General features: G+C 52.2%; 4 protein-coding genes across 4 annotated transcripts; all 4 read right to left on the reverse strand.

The window, feature by feature from the left end:
* Positions 1-431: 431 nt before the first annotated feature.
* N7532_005703 (uncharacterized protein) lies at positions 432-2,993 on the reverse strand (the record flags this gene model as incomplete). The annotated part of the gene is made up of 4 exons (XM_056618197.1): positions 432-687; positions 761-2,567; positions 2,681-2,811; positions 2,899-2,993. The coding sequence occupies 4 exons, from the start codon at positions 2,991-2,993 to the stop codon at positions 432-434; spliced, it is 2,289 nt and encodes a 762-aa protein (XP_056474356.1).
* A 1,016-nt stretch (positions 2,994-4,009) lies between these two features.
* N7532_005704 (NPA1/URB1 family protein) lies at positions 4,010-7,502 on the reverse strand (the record flags this gene model as incomplete). Its single annotated transcript, XM_056618198.1, has 3 exons — positions 4,010-4,330; positions 4,388-7,299; positions 7,355-7,502. The coding sequence occupies 3 exons, from the start codon at positions 7,500-7,502 to the stop codon at positions 4,010-4,012; spliced, it is 3,381 nt and encodes a 1,126-aa protein (XP_056474357.1).
* A 494-nt stretch (positions 7,503-7,996) lies between these two features.
* On the reverse strand, positions 7,997-11,671 carry N7532_005705 (uncharacterized protein; the record flags this gene model as incomplete). Its single annotated transcript, XM_056618199.1, has 1 exon — positions 7,997-11,671. One exon carries the CDS (start codon positions 11,669-11,671, stop codon positions 7,997-7,999), a length of 3,675 nt encoding a protein of 1,224 aa, XP_056474358.1.
* A 410-nt stretch (positions 11,672-12,081) lies between these two features.
* On the reverse strand, positions 12,082-14,461 carry N7532_005706 (ATP-dependent RNA helicase SUV3; the record flags this gene model as incomplete). The annotated part of the gene is made up of 2 exons (XM_056618200.1): positions 12,082-13,138; positions 13,194-14,461. 2 exons carry the CDS (start codon positions 14,459-14,461, stop codon positions 12,082-12,084), a joined length of 2,325 nt encoding a protein of 774 aa, XP_056474359.1.
* Between the last annotated feature and the right edge of the window lie 350 nt (positions 14,462-14,811).

Raw genomic sequence — 14,811 nt, forward strand, 5'->3', positions numbered from 1 at the left:
ACAAATCCTTTGACAATCGAAGCATGTTGGAAAGAAGAATTGGACCCCGGTCTGAGGCATGTAGCATAAAAATAACGAAAGAGCCAAGGCCGATAAAGCCATGGCTGAGACCGGGGCGCTTAGCAGACATACAGTCGGAAAAGCATCACCGTACCGAAAGTGGGAATGAGCAAAATACACCAGGGGGGAAGAGAAGCGGTTCGGCGAAAAAAAAAGAAACGATAAAGAAAAATAAATGAAGAGAATCAACAAAAGTCATGCTTTACTCTTCAAGAGATGATGCAACGTTGCCGTGTAACCGGACCGGGATAAAATAGAGACCGAATTCTTGCACCGTACATTCCCTCCAGCAAAATTTTGCCCATATAGTTACAGATCACAATGAGCAATAAAATAACGGATCGGATGGTGAACGTGCAGAAACGCACTGCTTATCTGAACTGGCCTGGTCCAATCATGCCGCCGCGGCCTTCGCCGCCACTGGACTGTCCGAACATCTCCAGCAGGTGTCGAGAAGACGGGGGAGGACCGCCAGGGCCAGGGTTACCAGGTCCGAATGGACCCTGGCCTCCAGGGCCGAGCCCCATCATGGCCTCTGGGTTAGGAGGCATAGGGAATCCGGGAGGGGGAGGACCGCCCATGTATCCTGGAGGAGGCATCATACCGGGAGGGGGCCCACGGGGAAAGCTTTGCCGCTCGTTAAGTGGAGGTCCGTTACCAGGCATTGGTATCATGCCAGGTGGGAAGTTAGGAGGCCCACGGTTGGGTGTGGGAATTCCAGGGGGCGGTCCCATGGGGCTCGGCCCATTGCCTTGCTGTGGGGGGAGGCTGGCCGGTCCATCCCGGTGGAGGCAGATGCTCCAAGCCTGGAGGACGCTGAAGAGGCATAGGCGGCTGGTTGAGGCGCTGAGGGTGCGAGCCACCCGGAGTCAGCGGGCCCTGGCCACCATGAGGGAAAGGCATATCATCGAGATAACCCAGAGGCGGGCCATTGCCAGGTCGTCGACGAAGTTGATCGCTGTCGGGTCGTTGCATATTGGCAATAGCAGGATCATCAAAGAAGTTGGGAGTCTTAGGGCCACCCAAGCCCGGAGGGAGCCGAGGCATCATTTCCGGCATCAAGCCTGGAGGGGGAGCCGGGCCTGCATTGGGAGACCGCTGAGCAGCGCCAGCGGAATGCGGGCCAATTTGGACCTGCTGCATCAATCGAAGAAGATGCTCGCGTTCACCGGGATGAGGCTCTTTGCCTGCCATCTGGGCAAGAGGATTCTCCTGAGCAGGGCTCGCAAAGTCTGCTGGCCGGCCCATAGGGTCTCGTACAGGGGACGACATGCTTGCAGCAGCCCGAGCGTGCTCCGCATGCGCCATCGACGACGGACGAGATTGCAGATGGTGCTCAGCCTGGTGAGGCGTGCCACTCTGCGAACGCCCGTTTCCAGCTCCAGCCGCAGCAGCAGCACCACCACCACCACCACCACCACCACCACCACCACCACCACCGCCACCAAGCATCTGCAGGATTCGTTGGAAACCCTCTTGGTCGGCATCTTGAGAGTTTGCGTTTGCTGGAGTACTTCCAGCTGAGGATTTCGGCTGGGCTGGCGATTCGGGGGCCTTGAAAGGACTGTCGGGAGGAGGGCTAAACAGACCAGCAAACCGAGACGACTTTCCGGACTTCCCACCAGCGCCACTGTCTTTCTTCGGAGTCGGTTCGGCGGCGATGGGTGATCCGACATCTGGAGGTGTCGGTTTCGGTTCTCCCAACATGCCGAAGAATCGTTCCATAGATGTGTCTCCCATGAATGGGACACCGGAGCTGAAGATTTCACCATCTGTTCGGCGCGTCTCGGGTTTCTCCTGGGGAGGATTTGAATGGGAAACCTTTTCCTCTTGCGATGCGGCCTGCTGGGCAGCGCTAGAGCCAGCCTTCATTCGCTCCTTCCAACGCTCGAAGTCCTCCTGTGTATGTGCTCGTCGCGGCTCTTCCCTGCCATTCGTATCGAGCCACTCTGGCTCTTGTTCGAGTTTTGCGCCGCGAGTCCAGTCGCGATCTGCACCATGACGGTCACGGCGCCACTCGCGCGTGCGGAGTGGTGGCTTATCGTCATCGGCTTCAAGGGCATCATGGGAATTTTCGTCACGGAACCAGCTTCCATCATACTTGGATCGTCCAGGCTGACCATCCTTTCGCGCAGAGAACCGGCCATCTCTCTCACGGGTTCCACGTTCAGTGTTGTGTTCTCGAGGGTTATCGCGGTTCTCCCATCGATCAAACTCTCCGTTGCGCCGGGGCTTGCGCTCTTGCTCGTCGGGGCCAAAGGTTCGGCGGGGGCGTCCAGCATTCCAGTCCTCCTTGTCCCCGCGTCGGGGAGTCAAGCCTCCCTGTCGGCCAAACTCTCTCTCTTGTGGGTCTCGGTCTTTGAAGGCTCGATCTCGAAAGTTGAAGCGGTCATTTCTCTCGTCCGTTTCGTTTGTGCGGTTTCCTCGCTCCGTCAGGTCAAAAGAGCCTTTACCCCCGATACGAGATGAAGCAAAGGCGGTCTTAGGAGGACCAAGCACGATTTCTTCTGTATCATTCCAGATACGGTCAGTCCATGTTACCTTTGGGGGGTGGAGGAGGATTCGTAGAGTGATTAAAGGGCAGGTTTAAGGCAGATGAAGAGAGGGAGATAAGCATTACCTGAATTGGAGCCCCGAGAGATATGCCGAGCTTCAAAAAAGCTTGGTCTTCTATTTGTAGGCGTGTCGGATGGGTTATTTGGGTCGCGGGTTGTCTGTTGCTTGCGTTGGGTGGTAGGTTCGGGTTGAGGCCTATCCACAAAGAACAAGGTCAGATTAGGATGAGGAGATTGAGGTGCGGGAACGCTCTGCTGAGACAGACAGTGTGGCTCGACTTACATCCATTCTTCAATTGGGGGAAGGCCAGGAGGCTTTGCGACGAGAGGCGATGAGCGCAGGAAGATGAGCTCCTCGATCTCGTACCGTCGCGCCATGACGGCCGTTTCTGGGTGTGTGCGGTCTTGATCGACGAGTTATGACGGTCTCATTTGTTCACGGGGGTATTTGGTGAGAAGTGATCGTATGCTTTCAGCGAGCGAAGAGCTTCCAGGATGATTGAAGACGTTTCAAGGGGGATTTCGTGGGGTGAGGAAGGTTAATCGGAAAAAGAGGTCGGGGTGAGGAGAAGCCGACAAGCCACTTTGTGGCGACGTCCAAGGCGGAGTCGGGGTCGGTGAGGAAGTACCCGAAGGAAACAGAGCAAAACAGACAAAATAGGCAGCGGCCACGAGACGCTAAGGGTGGATGGGGATGGGGAAATGTCAAATAAGGATTTCCGAAGGTAGCGGTGCGTGTAAGCAAAGACAGCTGCGGTGGTTGCGGAGCTCGAACTTCTGGAGGGGTTTTGCGGTACCGAAAGGGGAAGTGAGGCCCAGCTGCGAGTGGTTGCGCCCGATAATAACCTGCAGGTCAAGTAGTCACACGCCGTTGGAAAACGATGGCGAGTAGCTGCAGCCGTGTTTTCTGAGTAAGATCTGGCTTGTGGAATATATTGGATGGGGAACGGAGTAGAAGAACAAAGGGGCAGATGTCTGGCAAGTCCGCCAAAGGCTACTAACTAGTGTAGTATCAAGGGCTTCCGAAACGGGCTCGGAGGAGCTGCTACGCTAATAGTTCTCACCTCACATACAATAATGCTTCAGCGGCAGAAACATGGCGTCTTATGGTAGGTAGCGACCGGTTGACTTCCAATGGACTTACCACTCCCTCTTTTTCATATAAAATTGATGATCCTACTAGGAGTGTCTAGTCGCAAATGATATATTACACCAATCGGTACCATTGAAACACCATAAGCAAATGCTTGGCACAACAACGGACTTCCCTTGCAACTTTATGAAAGTATTGTAATATACAGTGCCATTAGGTTTCTAAAGGACACCGGTGCATCAGCAAAAAATCTTGACTGCCTCGAAAAAGTTGGCTACATAATGATACACATCTCACTCATTCACGCCCGTGCAATCCTCTTCAGTGATAGCTCGATGGTGCCAGCACTCCAAGCATCCACACGCTCCCGATCAGACGATTCATAGATTGCTCGTGCCAGAGCCGAGAGGAGATCGGCCTCCTTCGCGTCAGAGTCGATCATCTGAAGCTGAATCCAGGGGATGACAGCTGCGCGAGTGATCAGCGTCGTACTGCCTCCAACCTGAGCGGCGCGGTAGAGGATGTGTAGAATCTTTTTGCGCGCAGCAGGACCAATGCTGGGCGCTTGATAAAGCGAAAGGATGCGCTCGAAAACATTCGCACGACGGTAGATATCCATATCCTAGAATATTATTAGCTCCGTTTCTCCGGCACGAGATTATAAAAGAGGACCACATACCGCCTTGCTGCGCAGACCCTTCACAAACATGCCCAGCAACCAATCAGTTTCATCGAAGAACCCATCGTCCAGCTCAGGCTCATGTAGGAGAATCTTATCAATCCAATAAGAAGGGATCTTGTCCACCTCCCACGAAGGTGATTTTTGCAAGAACTTGTTGACTTTGCCATACACTTTGTGCAGCGGGTTCGTGATGACTGCGAGGCAGTTGGCCGCACATTCACCAACGATCCAAGGAATGGGTTCACCGGTTTTGATTCCAAGACTGTTGACCGTCTCGAGCAGTTCACCGGTGAGAAGATAAACAGATCGCCATTCCACATACTTGCTTTCCTTCAATTTGGCCATAAAGCGAGCGACATTGGCAAATGCCTGCCTTCGAACTTCCTCGTGGTCGGAGCACAGGCAGAGCATCAACTCGGCCACCTGACCCTGTTCCACTGCTACTTCCAGATCCTCTTTCTCCCACCTATGCAATGCATTATGGGTTGTCCCTTCGGCTGGCAAAAAGCCAAATATTTCATCGAGATCCACCTCCGGGCGCTTGCTGGTGGCAATAGATGTGACCGGAGTAGTGTCAATGTCCATTTTATCTCCCGATTCGGCATCATCTGTCTCCCTCAGACACTTTTTGAAAGAAGAGCGAACCTTCTTCGTCTTCGTCACCTCGACCAGAGCATCCCGGGCGGACTTCAGTGCAGCGGGGCTCTCTCCGGCTTGATTCAGTTGTCCCAGTAGTTTTGAGATCCACGATCCAACGGCCGCTTCAGTTGATTCATCACCAGCCTTAACAATAAAAGGCCACTGCTCAACAATAGCAGCCACGAATGAACTCGTTGTGTCCGTCGCACCCTTCGAAAGATTTTCAATTAAGTCGAGGTAGTGGACAGGTTTCTTGGCAACACGAGATAGGCAGTTCTCAATGAATACAAGTTGCTTCTGCAGAGTTTCCGATCCAACATCCTCGATACTAGTCAGTAGAGCATTGAAGGACAGCGGGGAATTCTGCAGAATCGAGCTCTCCACAAGGACCGACCTCAGCAAGACCGAAATTCGTCGGGAAGAGTCCCTGTCTGATGTCTCGATAAGAACCTTGAGGACCGAGATGAACGGCGAATATTGCATAGATGCTGGCTTTTGCCACCAGCGCACCGAAGTGGATTGCTGTGCGATCTGAAGAACACTCTGGAGCTGACTCAGGAGAAGCTCCGAATCATCGGTGCTGATTTCTGGCTCCTCCAATCGTTTCAGCACGTCAACCAGGACCAAAGACACATCAAAGTTCTCTTCCAATGCGATATCGGGCATCACTTCGTAGTAGAAGGTCAGAAGCTCTGCGACAGCCTCTTGCTGCTGCAAATCCTCCTTGGCAGTTCGGCGGAACAGAACAATAACGTCTTTCATAGCGGGGCATCGACGGTAAAACTCAGCGAGTAGTCTGGATGAAGCCTGATTCCAGAACAACTGCGCCTGGCTATGTTCGGCTCGGAAAATCTTCAGCACTGCCCGCAGTTTCTTGAATGCTTCTGTCAGGATTCGCACGGCGAATAGAGTAATGATCTCTGCATTCTGGTTCAGACAGCGGGTCATAATTCTCTGGGTCAACGGACGCGGAAGGATATTTTCAATGACAATTGAGACTGGCGGTGGCAGGATGGGCTGCTTGTCCTTCCAGCCACAATTTGTGGGGACGGGCAGTTGCACCGTCGAGAAGAGAAAGGCGGATTCAGCCATCCACGAGGCTGTCGGCTTGGGGTCTGATGTGAACATGGACTTCTTCGTGAAGTAATCAGCAATTAGCTCTGGCGCTACCTTGAAGATATTCACTAATAGCTCGATCTGAAGACTATCCACATCGGGTCGAAGGCATTGAATCAGGTATGATAAGTTGTTGTTGCGCACAGGGACAGACTCTCGGTATTTGTCGACATAGATCGGCGAGTCAAGTCCCAGTTCAATACATTCGTCATCGTCCACGGGCAGGGTCTCCGGATCAACTCCGACCGGATACCATCCCGACTCGGGAAGAAGAACGCCAAGGTCGGCGGTCTTAGATATGTTCAAAAGGATCCGGTGAACCTCGTTCGCGATGGAAATACCTTCCGGGTTTGGCTCATCGGATTCACGATCATAGCCATAAAGAGTCACCAGCTTCTCTAGGTTCACTCGATTGAAGAATTTGTTCTTCGACTTGCGCGGTAGCGAAGCGTCTTGAACGATATCTCTCTCGATCGACTTGATGACTTCCAAAGCAATATCCCGAGGGTCCTTTCGAACGTATTCGAGTAGAGATTTGGTAAGTTTGAATTGCTCGATGATATCGCTCTTTTCCAAGGTGCTCTGTACTCTAAAGTTGGCAAGCAGATAGCGCAGGGCATTTCGTCGAAGGGTCGATTTCTGAGCCTCTTCACCTGACTCCAGTTGGACCTTGTTGGGAGTCAAAAATATCTCGAGACGCTTGAAGGCGATGTAACGGCGGCTATATAACTGCCGGGCCACTGCGCCTCCATCATAAGTCACAATCTCCGTCAAGAGGCGGAGACAAGGAGAAATGAGATGCTCTTTTGATTTCAGAGCAGTCAACCCGCGGTTGAAAAGTCTCAACTGGTCCTTCTGCAACAGATGCTTGCACAGAGCAAGGCCAAAGTCCCGAAATTCAAGCTCTCGCGAGATGGTCTTCAGGAAGATGGCCAATACCGACGGAACGTTGGTGAGAAGCGGCTCATTGTTATTGCTGTCAGCAAAACTCCAGGCCTGAATGATATCCGGAAAGCATATCGAGGCTCCCTCTTCCTTTCCAGGGGAGATTTGCTTATCGCAATAGCCTTTCAGGACCTTCAGCTTCCGGGCTTTTTCGTTCTCATTATCCGGGTTATGGATAGACGAGAGGAACTCTTTGAATTTGTTTAGACCTAGTATTCAGGTTAGCTCCTGCGTCTCTTAATTTGTTTTGTAGAGGCTGCCGACCTTGCTTGGCCGCCACGGGGTTCTGCTGGAAGACGAGCAAGTCGCGTAGTTGGTTCGGAGATGTAAAGGTGACCTCCTCGACGGGCTGTGTATCTTCATCCAGCTTTCTCCGCTTTATCCGAAGCGGATGTTCTGTGACATGCGCCATTTTTGCGCTGGGGAGGAAGTGAGATGTTTTTTTCTTGGTCGCTGCGAGGATCCGATGCCATCGAAATTTCGCGGTCGCCGATTGGTCCGTGCGTCTCCGCAACTCACATCAACTTCAGAGCGCGAAAACGAGGACATCAACGATTTTGACGAAGGACAAAACTAGAAGCTAAGGCCCTCGATCTTCATTTTTAATGATATTGTCGATGATTAAAAAAGGGAGAACAATTAAACTCCCGGTGCATTAACGATATCGGGACTCACCACTACTCTGTATGCTAGTGCCCTCAGGTACTCTTGCGAGATGGTTTGATCGTTACTACGTAGATGATACCATACGGCGCTTAGGGCAGAGTCTCTATGCAGTTTACGGAAGAATTTTGTTTGGGGGGGGGGGGAGATTTTATCTTGAATTTAAATTGTACATAAAAATGTGTCGCCTTTGATTTAAACCCCTCAAACTTTTCCATCGTAACATGGTGTAGATGTGACAGGCTAACCCCATGTTCCACCACCACCACCCCTGCCCTGTCGTCGTTGAGCCGAGAGACGCCAGTCATCCTCACCGGCAAACCGGTTGTGCAGAGGCTGAATGCGCTCGGCCTTTTTGCGTTTAGACAGACGGTCAGTGGGCGCAACCTTGAAAAAGGTAGGCGCCGCTTCAACCAGCCATTTTGGTTCGATCGACGTGGTGCAATGCATGTACTCTTTGGAGGTGAGAACCAGATCGTGGTAGATGACGTGCTCTGACGGTTTCCCAAAGAGCGCGGAACTCGGGTGCATGTACACAGGTGTGCCTTCGACAAGGGTCTTGTATCCTTCCTGAGGGTCCTTGCGGGCAGCGTTTCGAAAAAAGCCCGTGCAGAGAGCTTGTCGGACTTTCATTGTGTCTCGCCCGCACGAGACGATCTTATGGCGATAGCGATTCATGATGCCAAAGAGCTGCTGTCGCACGTCTTGTGCACGGCGGATTTGTCGCGCCTGGATGAAATTCTCAAAACACCACGCATTGCTAAATTTGGAGTGTTTCCATGAATTGTAGACATTCAAAAGCGTAAGATGATCTCCATGCGGGTCGTGGAACTTGGCCTTCTTCTGGTCGGCTTGTTGCTGCTTTTCCTTTGGACGGTAGAATACCGAAGTGATGGAAAGCATGGCGACAATGCTAAGCATTTCATCGGAGCAACCCATGTCGACAGAAGCGATGAGCACCTTGGCCAAGGCGGGCTCCATGGGAAAATCGGCCATCTTTCGACCGAGTCGGGTCAAGAGGCCTTCATCGTCCAGTGCAGACAATGCATATAATTCCTCTAGAGCTGACAACATAGTATTCGTCGGCGGAGGATCCATGAAGTCAAAATGGAGGAGATCATTGATGCCCATGGCCTTGAGCATAAGAATAGTGTGGGAGAGGTTCTGCCGCTGAATTTCAGGAATGGTAGTCGGAAGCATTTCAGATTGATACGCAGCTTCGGTGTAAAGTCGAAAACATTTACCGGGCCCTGTACGTCCTGCACGTCCTGCACGCTGCTTAGCCTGAGCTTGAGAGACGGGAGTGACCACCAGAGAGTCCATTCCGAGCTTAGGGTCGTAGGCATTTTGCTTCACAAAGCCGGGGTCGATGACATAATAAATATTGTCGATTGTAATGGAGGTTTCGGCAATGTTGGTAGCAATGATAACTTTCCGGCCACCAGGGGGCGCAGGCTCGAAGATGCGACTTTGCATTTCACTGGGAAGCGCAGAATAGACGGGCAAAATGACCAGTTCCGGAACTGAAGGCCCCAACGCCTTCATTCGCTCATATAAGATCTCACAAGACGTATCGATTTCTTCTTGCCCTGTGAGGAAGACAAGGATGTCACCGGCAGCTTCAGTCAAGTGGATCTGCATCACAGTGATAAGGGCAGCGTCCAAATAATCGGACTCCGGCTCCTTCGAATACATGATCTCAACGGGGAAAGTTCTTCCCGGAATAGAGAAGATAGGACAACCATTGAAGTACTCTGAGAACTTCTCGGCATCGAGAGTGGCCGATGTGACGATGAGTCTCAGATCAGGTCTTCGCTCGACCGTCTTCTTCAATAGTCCGAACAAGATATCGGTGGCAATTGTCCGCTCGTGTGCCTCATCAAGCATGATCACCGAGTACTTCTTGAGATCCGGATCCAGCAGAATCTCTCGTTGAAGCATACCGTCGGTCATGTACTTGATCTGGGTTTCTGGGCTGGTGCAATCCTCGAAACGGATAGTGTACCCAACCTCTGCACCTAGTCGGCAACCCACCTCTTCAGACACACGTTTGGCAACTGACATAGCAGCCACACGACGCGGCTGGGTGCAACCAATGATGCCATTGTTTCCATAGCCAGCTTCAGCTAGATACTGAGTCAACTGCGTGGTCTTTCCCGATCCAGTATCTCCGACAACAATCATCAACTGGTTATCCTTGACAGCATCTAGCAGTTGCTTGCGGAATTTAAACACGGGCAAGCTCTCGCGCTGCTCTTTGATAGACATGTCGGTCCGTTTGCCCAATGAGGCATTTTTGCCCATAGTGACCCTCTTCCACTCCGGTATCGCCTCATCTTGCTGCTGTGTGTTACGCAGATCAGAAGCGAACTTGCGATCCTCGGCTGCGACCATAGGATCATGCCATTGAGCATTGAGATCAACCTCAGCTGCCCGCTCGGCAGCTTTGTCTTGCGCTTCTTGTTGCTTCAATTCACGCCTTTCCTTGGCAAGGTTTGTGCCTGACATCGCGGCTCGGTTCATAGAACCATCAGGGGCCTTGACGACACGGATAGGAGAGAGCTCGAGGGACTGCTTTGTCTGGCCAGCCAGGAAAGGCGGTTCCTCGTCTTTGACTTCAATATCGACATCTTCTTCTTCTTCGAAAGCACCCTCTCCGGTGAGAGTGGAGTGGTATTCCTCTTCGAGTTCAGGGTAGTCGGCTGCTGAAGCAACACCAGATGCGATGAGCTGTCGGATTTCCCACCGCTCTGGTGAGGTCATTCGCTTTCGATTCCTCATTGGACGGCCTGAGGACTCAATTACGGGTACATCAGAGCTGATGTTTCCGTACCTATCATCGGAAGACGAGCCATCAAGGCGTTCCATATTGGCACCTGAGGCCAAACGACGTTGAGGAACAAGATCACGTCCTGTGACTTGATCGACTTCTTTCATCGACAAACCAATTCGAGTGCCTTCGATTTTGACCACCTTGACCTTGACAGATTGGCCTCGTGACACAAGGTCAGAAGGGTGGTTGACCCGAACACCTTCTTGCATCTGGGAGACATGAACGAGACCATCAACTTTGCCTTTCACTCCCTGCAAATTCACAAAGGTACCAAAGTCCTTCACACCCGTCACAGTTCCATCATACACCTTGAAAAGGACCGGGTGGTCATCCACTTCCATGGGCGGCGGTTGATCGAAGTAGTCGTCTCGCTCGCGATCGCGTCGTCGCCGCCTGTCGCTGTGGCCGTTACGATGGCCATCATCTCGGTCTCGGTATTTTCCGATTGATCGGCCGAATTCGTCCACCAGATCATCATTTTTGCTGCGCCTATTTGCGCTTCGTGACCTGGAGCGGTATCTGTCACCGTGTCGGCGACCACGGTTGTAATCGTCGTCGGGGCTGCGGCTGCGCTTTCGGCTGCTGCGTTCATCTCGCGAGGGGCGTGGCTTGTCGGCCTTCGAGTTGTTTCCAGCTAATCCTTCCAGCATAGCAAATGTATCGTCCATGGCGCCGGCTTGCGCGTCGTTCGCTCCGCTATCGAGATAGTCATCCTCCTCCCAACGCTTTCCTGTATCCGGTACAGCAAGTCCCTTGAAAACGCGGGACTTGCGCTCCAGCGCACCAAGCTCATCAAGCATATCATTCTCAGCCGGGGCCGAATCGCCATTCTCCTCTTGCTTCCCTTTATATTTCGGGTGCATCGTCAGGACAAGGCGGTCGACGCTCTCCAACAAGCTCTGAGGGAATTCGGCGCCCATCTCGACGAGGTTATCCTTGAACTTGGGGAAGTCTCCATTGCATTTGAGATGCTGGTCGATCACGAATTCGGATAGCGTTTTGTCGTTAATACCCAGATGGTTCTGGAGCTCGTTCGTCACTCGCGACACGAGCGAGAACAGCTCCAGCGAATCCACTTCCTCCATGGTGAAGGCGGGATGAGAAAGAGATAAAAGAGTGACGCAGTTGAGCAAGGATGGCAAGCGCAGGTTATTGAGCAATAACGAGCGAGTGCGCAGAACACTGCTCCGGTCGCGCAGTTGACTTGACCCTCGGAGAGCAAAGGGAATGCGGCAGGGAAAATCACGGGCGGAGCGCCACCGATAAGAAATTATCTACCTGAGGCAACAAAATAACTTAAATTCGCATACGTCATGTGACATCCTTTCTTTCAATTGCTGTATGAGTTGCAAGCTAAATTACTTTCCGGGTGAACTCTTGTCATTTTGAAGAATGGAATAGCCAAGAGCTGGAGATTACAACATTTCGCTCATCTAGGTCTAATATACATGTCTACATTACATTCATTCACCCATATGTTGAAGCCGGCCGTACCTCATTGGGTGTGATCCTTTTCCTCCAATTCGAGGTCTTCTCGTTCCACGCTTTCTTGGAAGCCTTCATCAGTGAGGTCCGAGTCTGTATCTATCTCCTCCTCAGGGGACCCCTCAATTCCCGCCTCAGGGGTTCCATCGGCCGTGGTTTCTTGGGATTTCTCCTCACCTAAGCCGTACCACATCATTTCGCCTTCGCCTGAGGGATGCGACAAGCCCTCGGAAGCGATACTCTGTTGCGCATGTATCTGCTTCTGCAGTGCAATCTGACGTTTCAGTGACGCGTCCTTCCGCAGTGTCTTGTTCGCAGAGAATTCAGTCAGTGCCCGAACCATTCTCTCTTCTACAAGCTCCTTGACATGCGATGCAAGAGTCCGGTCTGTGAAAACTCCGCCGAATCGGAAGCTCAGCCACGAGTAAAGTATGATAGCTTTGTGGAGATTTTCCAATTCGTGCAAGTAGTCCTTGTTACCGGAGACAGGTTGCTCGAGGATCTCGAGGTTGAGATGGGGTATGTCCAGCAATCTTCCCCGTGAGTTTTCAGCCACGCAGTCGGCAAATGCGGCCGGGGTGTTAAGGGCAGATGCACTTTTATGGTCCATGGGTGCAGCCACGAATGTCAATTGATCCAAAATGGTCAATCCGTGCGTGCTGTCGACAATTTCGGCATTTTCAAGCTGTCCTTTGATGTCACACAAGAAAAAGAGAGGGTGAATGGTGGATATCTCGATCACACGTCTGATCAGGTATTCGAAAGGGACCGTTTTTGGGTAGTAAGCGGCGAATTTCTCGAACACGGAGTTCGGTGGGAGGAGTCCAGCAGCCCGGAGTGGAGGTGGCTCCATTTCCATCGCCTGTTGGATGTAGGGAAGGTCGACCTCTTCTAGAGATGTGACGAGACCAACGTTGGGCTCGTCATCTTCTGATCCTTCTTTAGCACCAGCTGGTCGATATCGACCCGCTCGTCCACCAATTTGTTTGATTTCGGGTACTGTGAGTTGCTGCAGACCCCCCGGGAGTCTTTTGATCAAGGTCTCAAAAATAATGCGTTTGCAGCTCCTATTTTCGATTAGTCAGGCAAGAAACTTGCGAACTCATGGGTGTGAAAACTTACAAATTGAGTCCCATACCAATGGCGTCACTTGCCACAAGAAAGTCATACTCATTATGTGGGTCATTGAATAGGTTGGCCTGCTGAGTTCGAATTTCGGCCGGCAGGCTTCCGTAGACGATAGCTGCCCGTCTTCCAGTTGTCTTTTCGATATCCGCTTTCAAGGCATGAATGCCGACTCGAGAAAAGGCAACCACACAGTCTCCTTTCTGAAGATTGTTGAGGTTGCCTTTTAAGCTCTTCTGCATAACCTCCAAGCCGTTCAGCCTCTCGTAGCGATGGATTTCCAGCGTATCACCTGTTAGTGCACATAGCTCGCGGATCAGAGGTACCGCACGCGTTTCACCGCAAAGGTGCAGTTCCTTGGCCTGAGTCCCCAACACTGCTCGTGTCCACGCCCATCCGCGCTGGGCATTGGATATCATTTGGATCTCGTCGATAACCCCCACATCGTACTCCTGTCCCACACTGACCATCTCCACCGTGTTGCTCGTAATGCGCGGCGGTTGTCCGTCCTCTGGAGCCTTGACATCATCTCCTGTCACCAGACTAGTGGGAATGCCATCGTCCTTGAAACGGTGGTAAACCTCTTGCGCAAGCAATCGTAGTGGGCCCGCATAGAATCCCGATTTAGACGACTTCAGTCGCTGCAATGCATGATAGGTCTTCCCTGAGTTCGTGGGACCGACATGAAGATGGATGCTTCGCTGCATGGAGCGCGCGTTGGGATACCATTCGGCCGGGTAGCGAAGATCAGCCAGCTTTTGCTGCGCTTCCAAGCTCGGTGCCGAGTACGTTTTCGTGAGGTCTTCTGCATAGAGTAGATACTCCAGCTCATCACGTAGTCCAGATACTCCCGTCGACAGATACGCCCTTTGCAGTGACTTTTTCAGATCCTGCAAAGTGCCCCATTTCGCGGTGGTTTTGGATTCCGTAACATGGCAAGCATTCAACACCTGACGCTCAAACTGAGACCACGCAGCTGGCAACTCCCCAGTTGCCTCGTATTTGAATTTGACATCGCGTAATGCGGCTTCCGTCAGTCGGGTGAAATCTCGCTCGGCTGCAAGTAGTCGTCGCGTGGTTTTTGGCTGGGTCTTCGATGCAGCTTTGGAGATCCTTTTTTGGTCCGAGCCGGCGCCGTCATGTTTCGCGTTTCGCTTCGAACGGTATAGAGGGTCAGAGGTCGTAAATTGCCGTTTAGTAGGTCGTGTAAACGATCGCAAGGCGCAGAAGAGGAAACGGCTGCCTCTGCCAGTCCATGACTGCATCCCTGATCAGCCGGGAACCCAATACAGCAATGGAAAAGTGCAGACGAGAAAACAATCAAGTCGACTGTTGGTGGAAGCAGATGGCGACTTCAATGCGCGAGGTTCGATCCTGGAAGACACGCGAACGAGGATGTGGCAAGCTGGAAACCTCTCCAGAAAAAGTTGCTTTATCGGGGAGGAGTTCCCTGGCGCGCCACGGGGCGATCCACTTTGGCGAAGCTCGAATGGTGGGGAACCACTCTCCTTCAATATACCTCAGACAGCAACCTCGCTCCGTTGCGCACTCCTCCTGAACACCCTCCTCTCCTGCTTCCGGCGCTTTGAGCCCTTTGTCTCTGGGTACTCCCTTC

The sequence above is a fragment of the Penicillium argentinense genome, assembly GCF_028826775.1.
Source record: "Penicillium argentinense strain IBT 30761 chromosome Unknown utg000005l_segment0_segment0, whole genome shotgun sequence".
Classification (NCBI taxonomy): Eukaryota; Fungi; Ascomycota; class Eurotiomycetes; order Eurotiales; family Aspergillaceae; genus Penicillium; species Penicillium argentinense.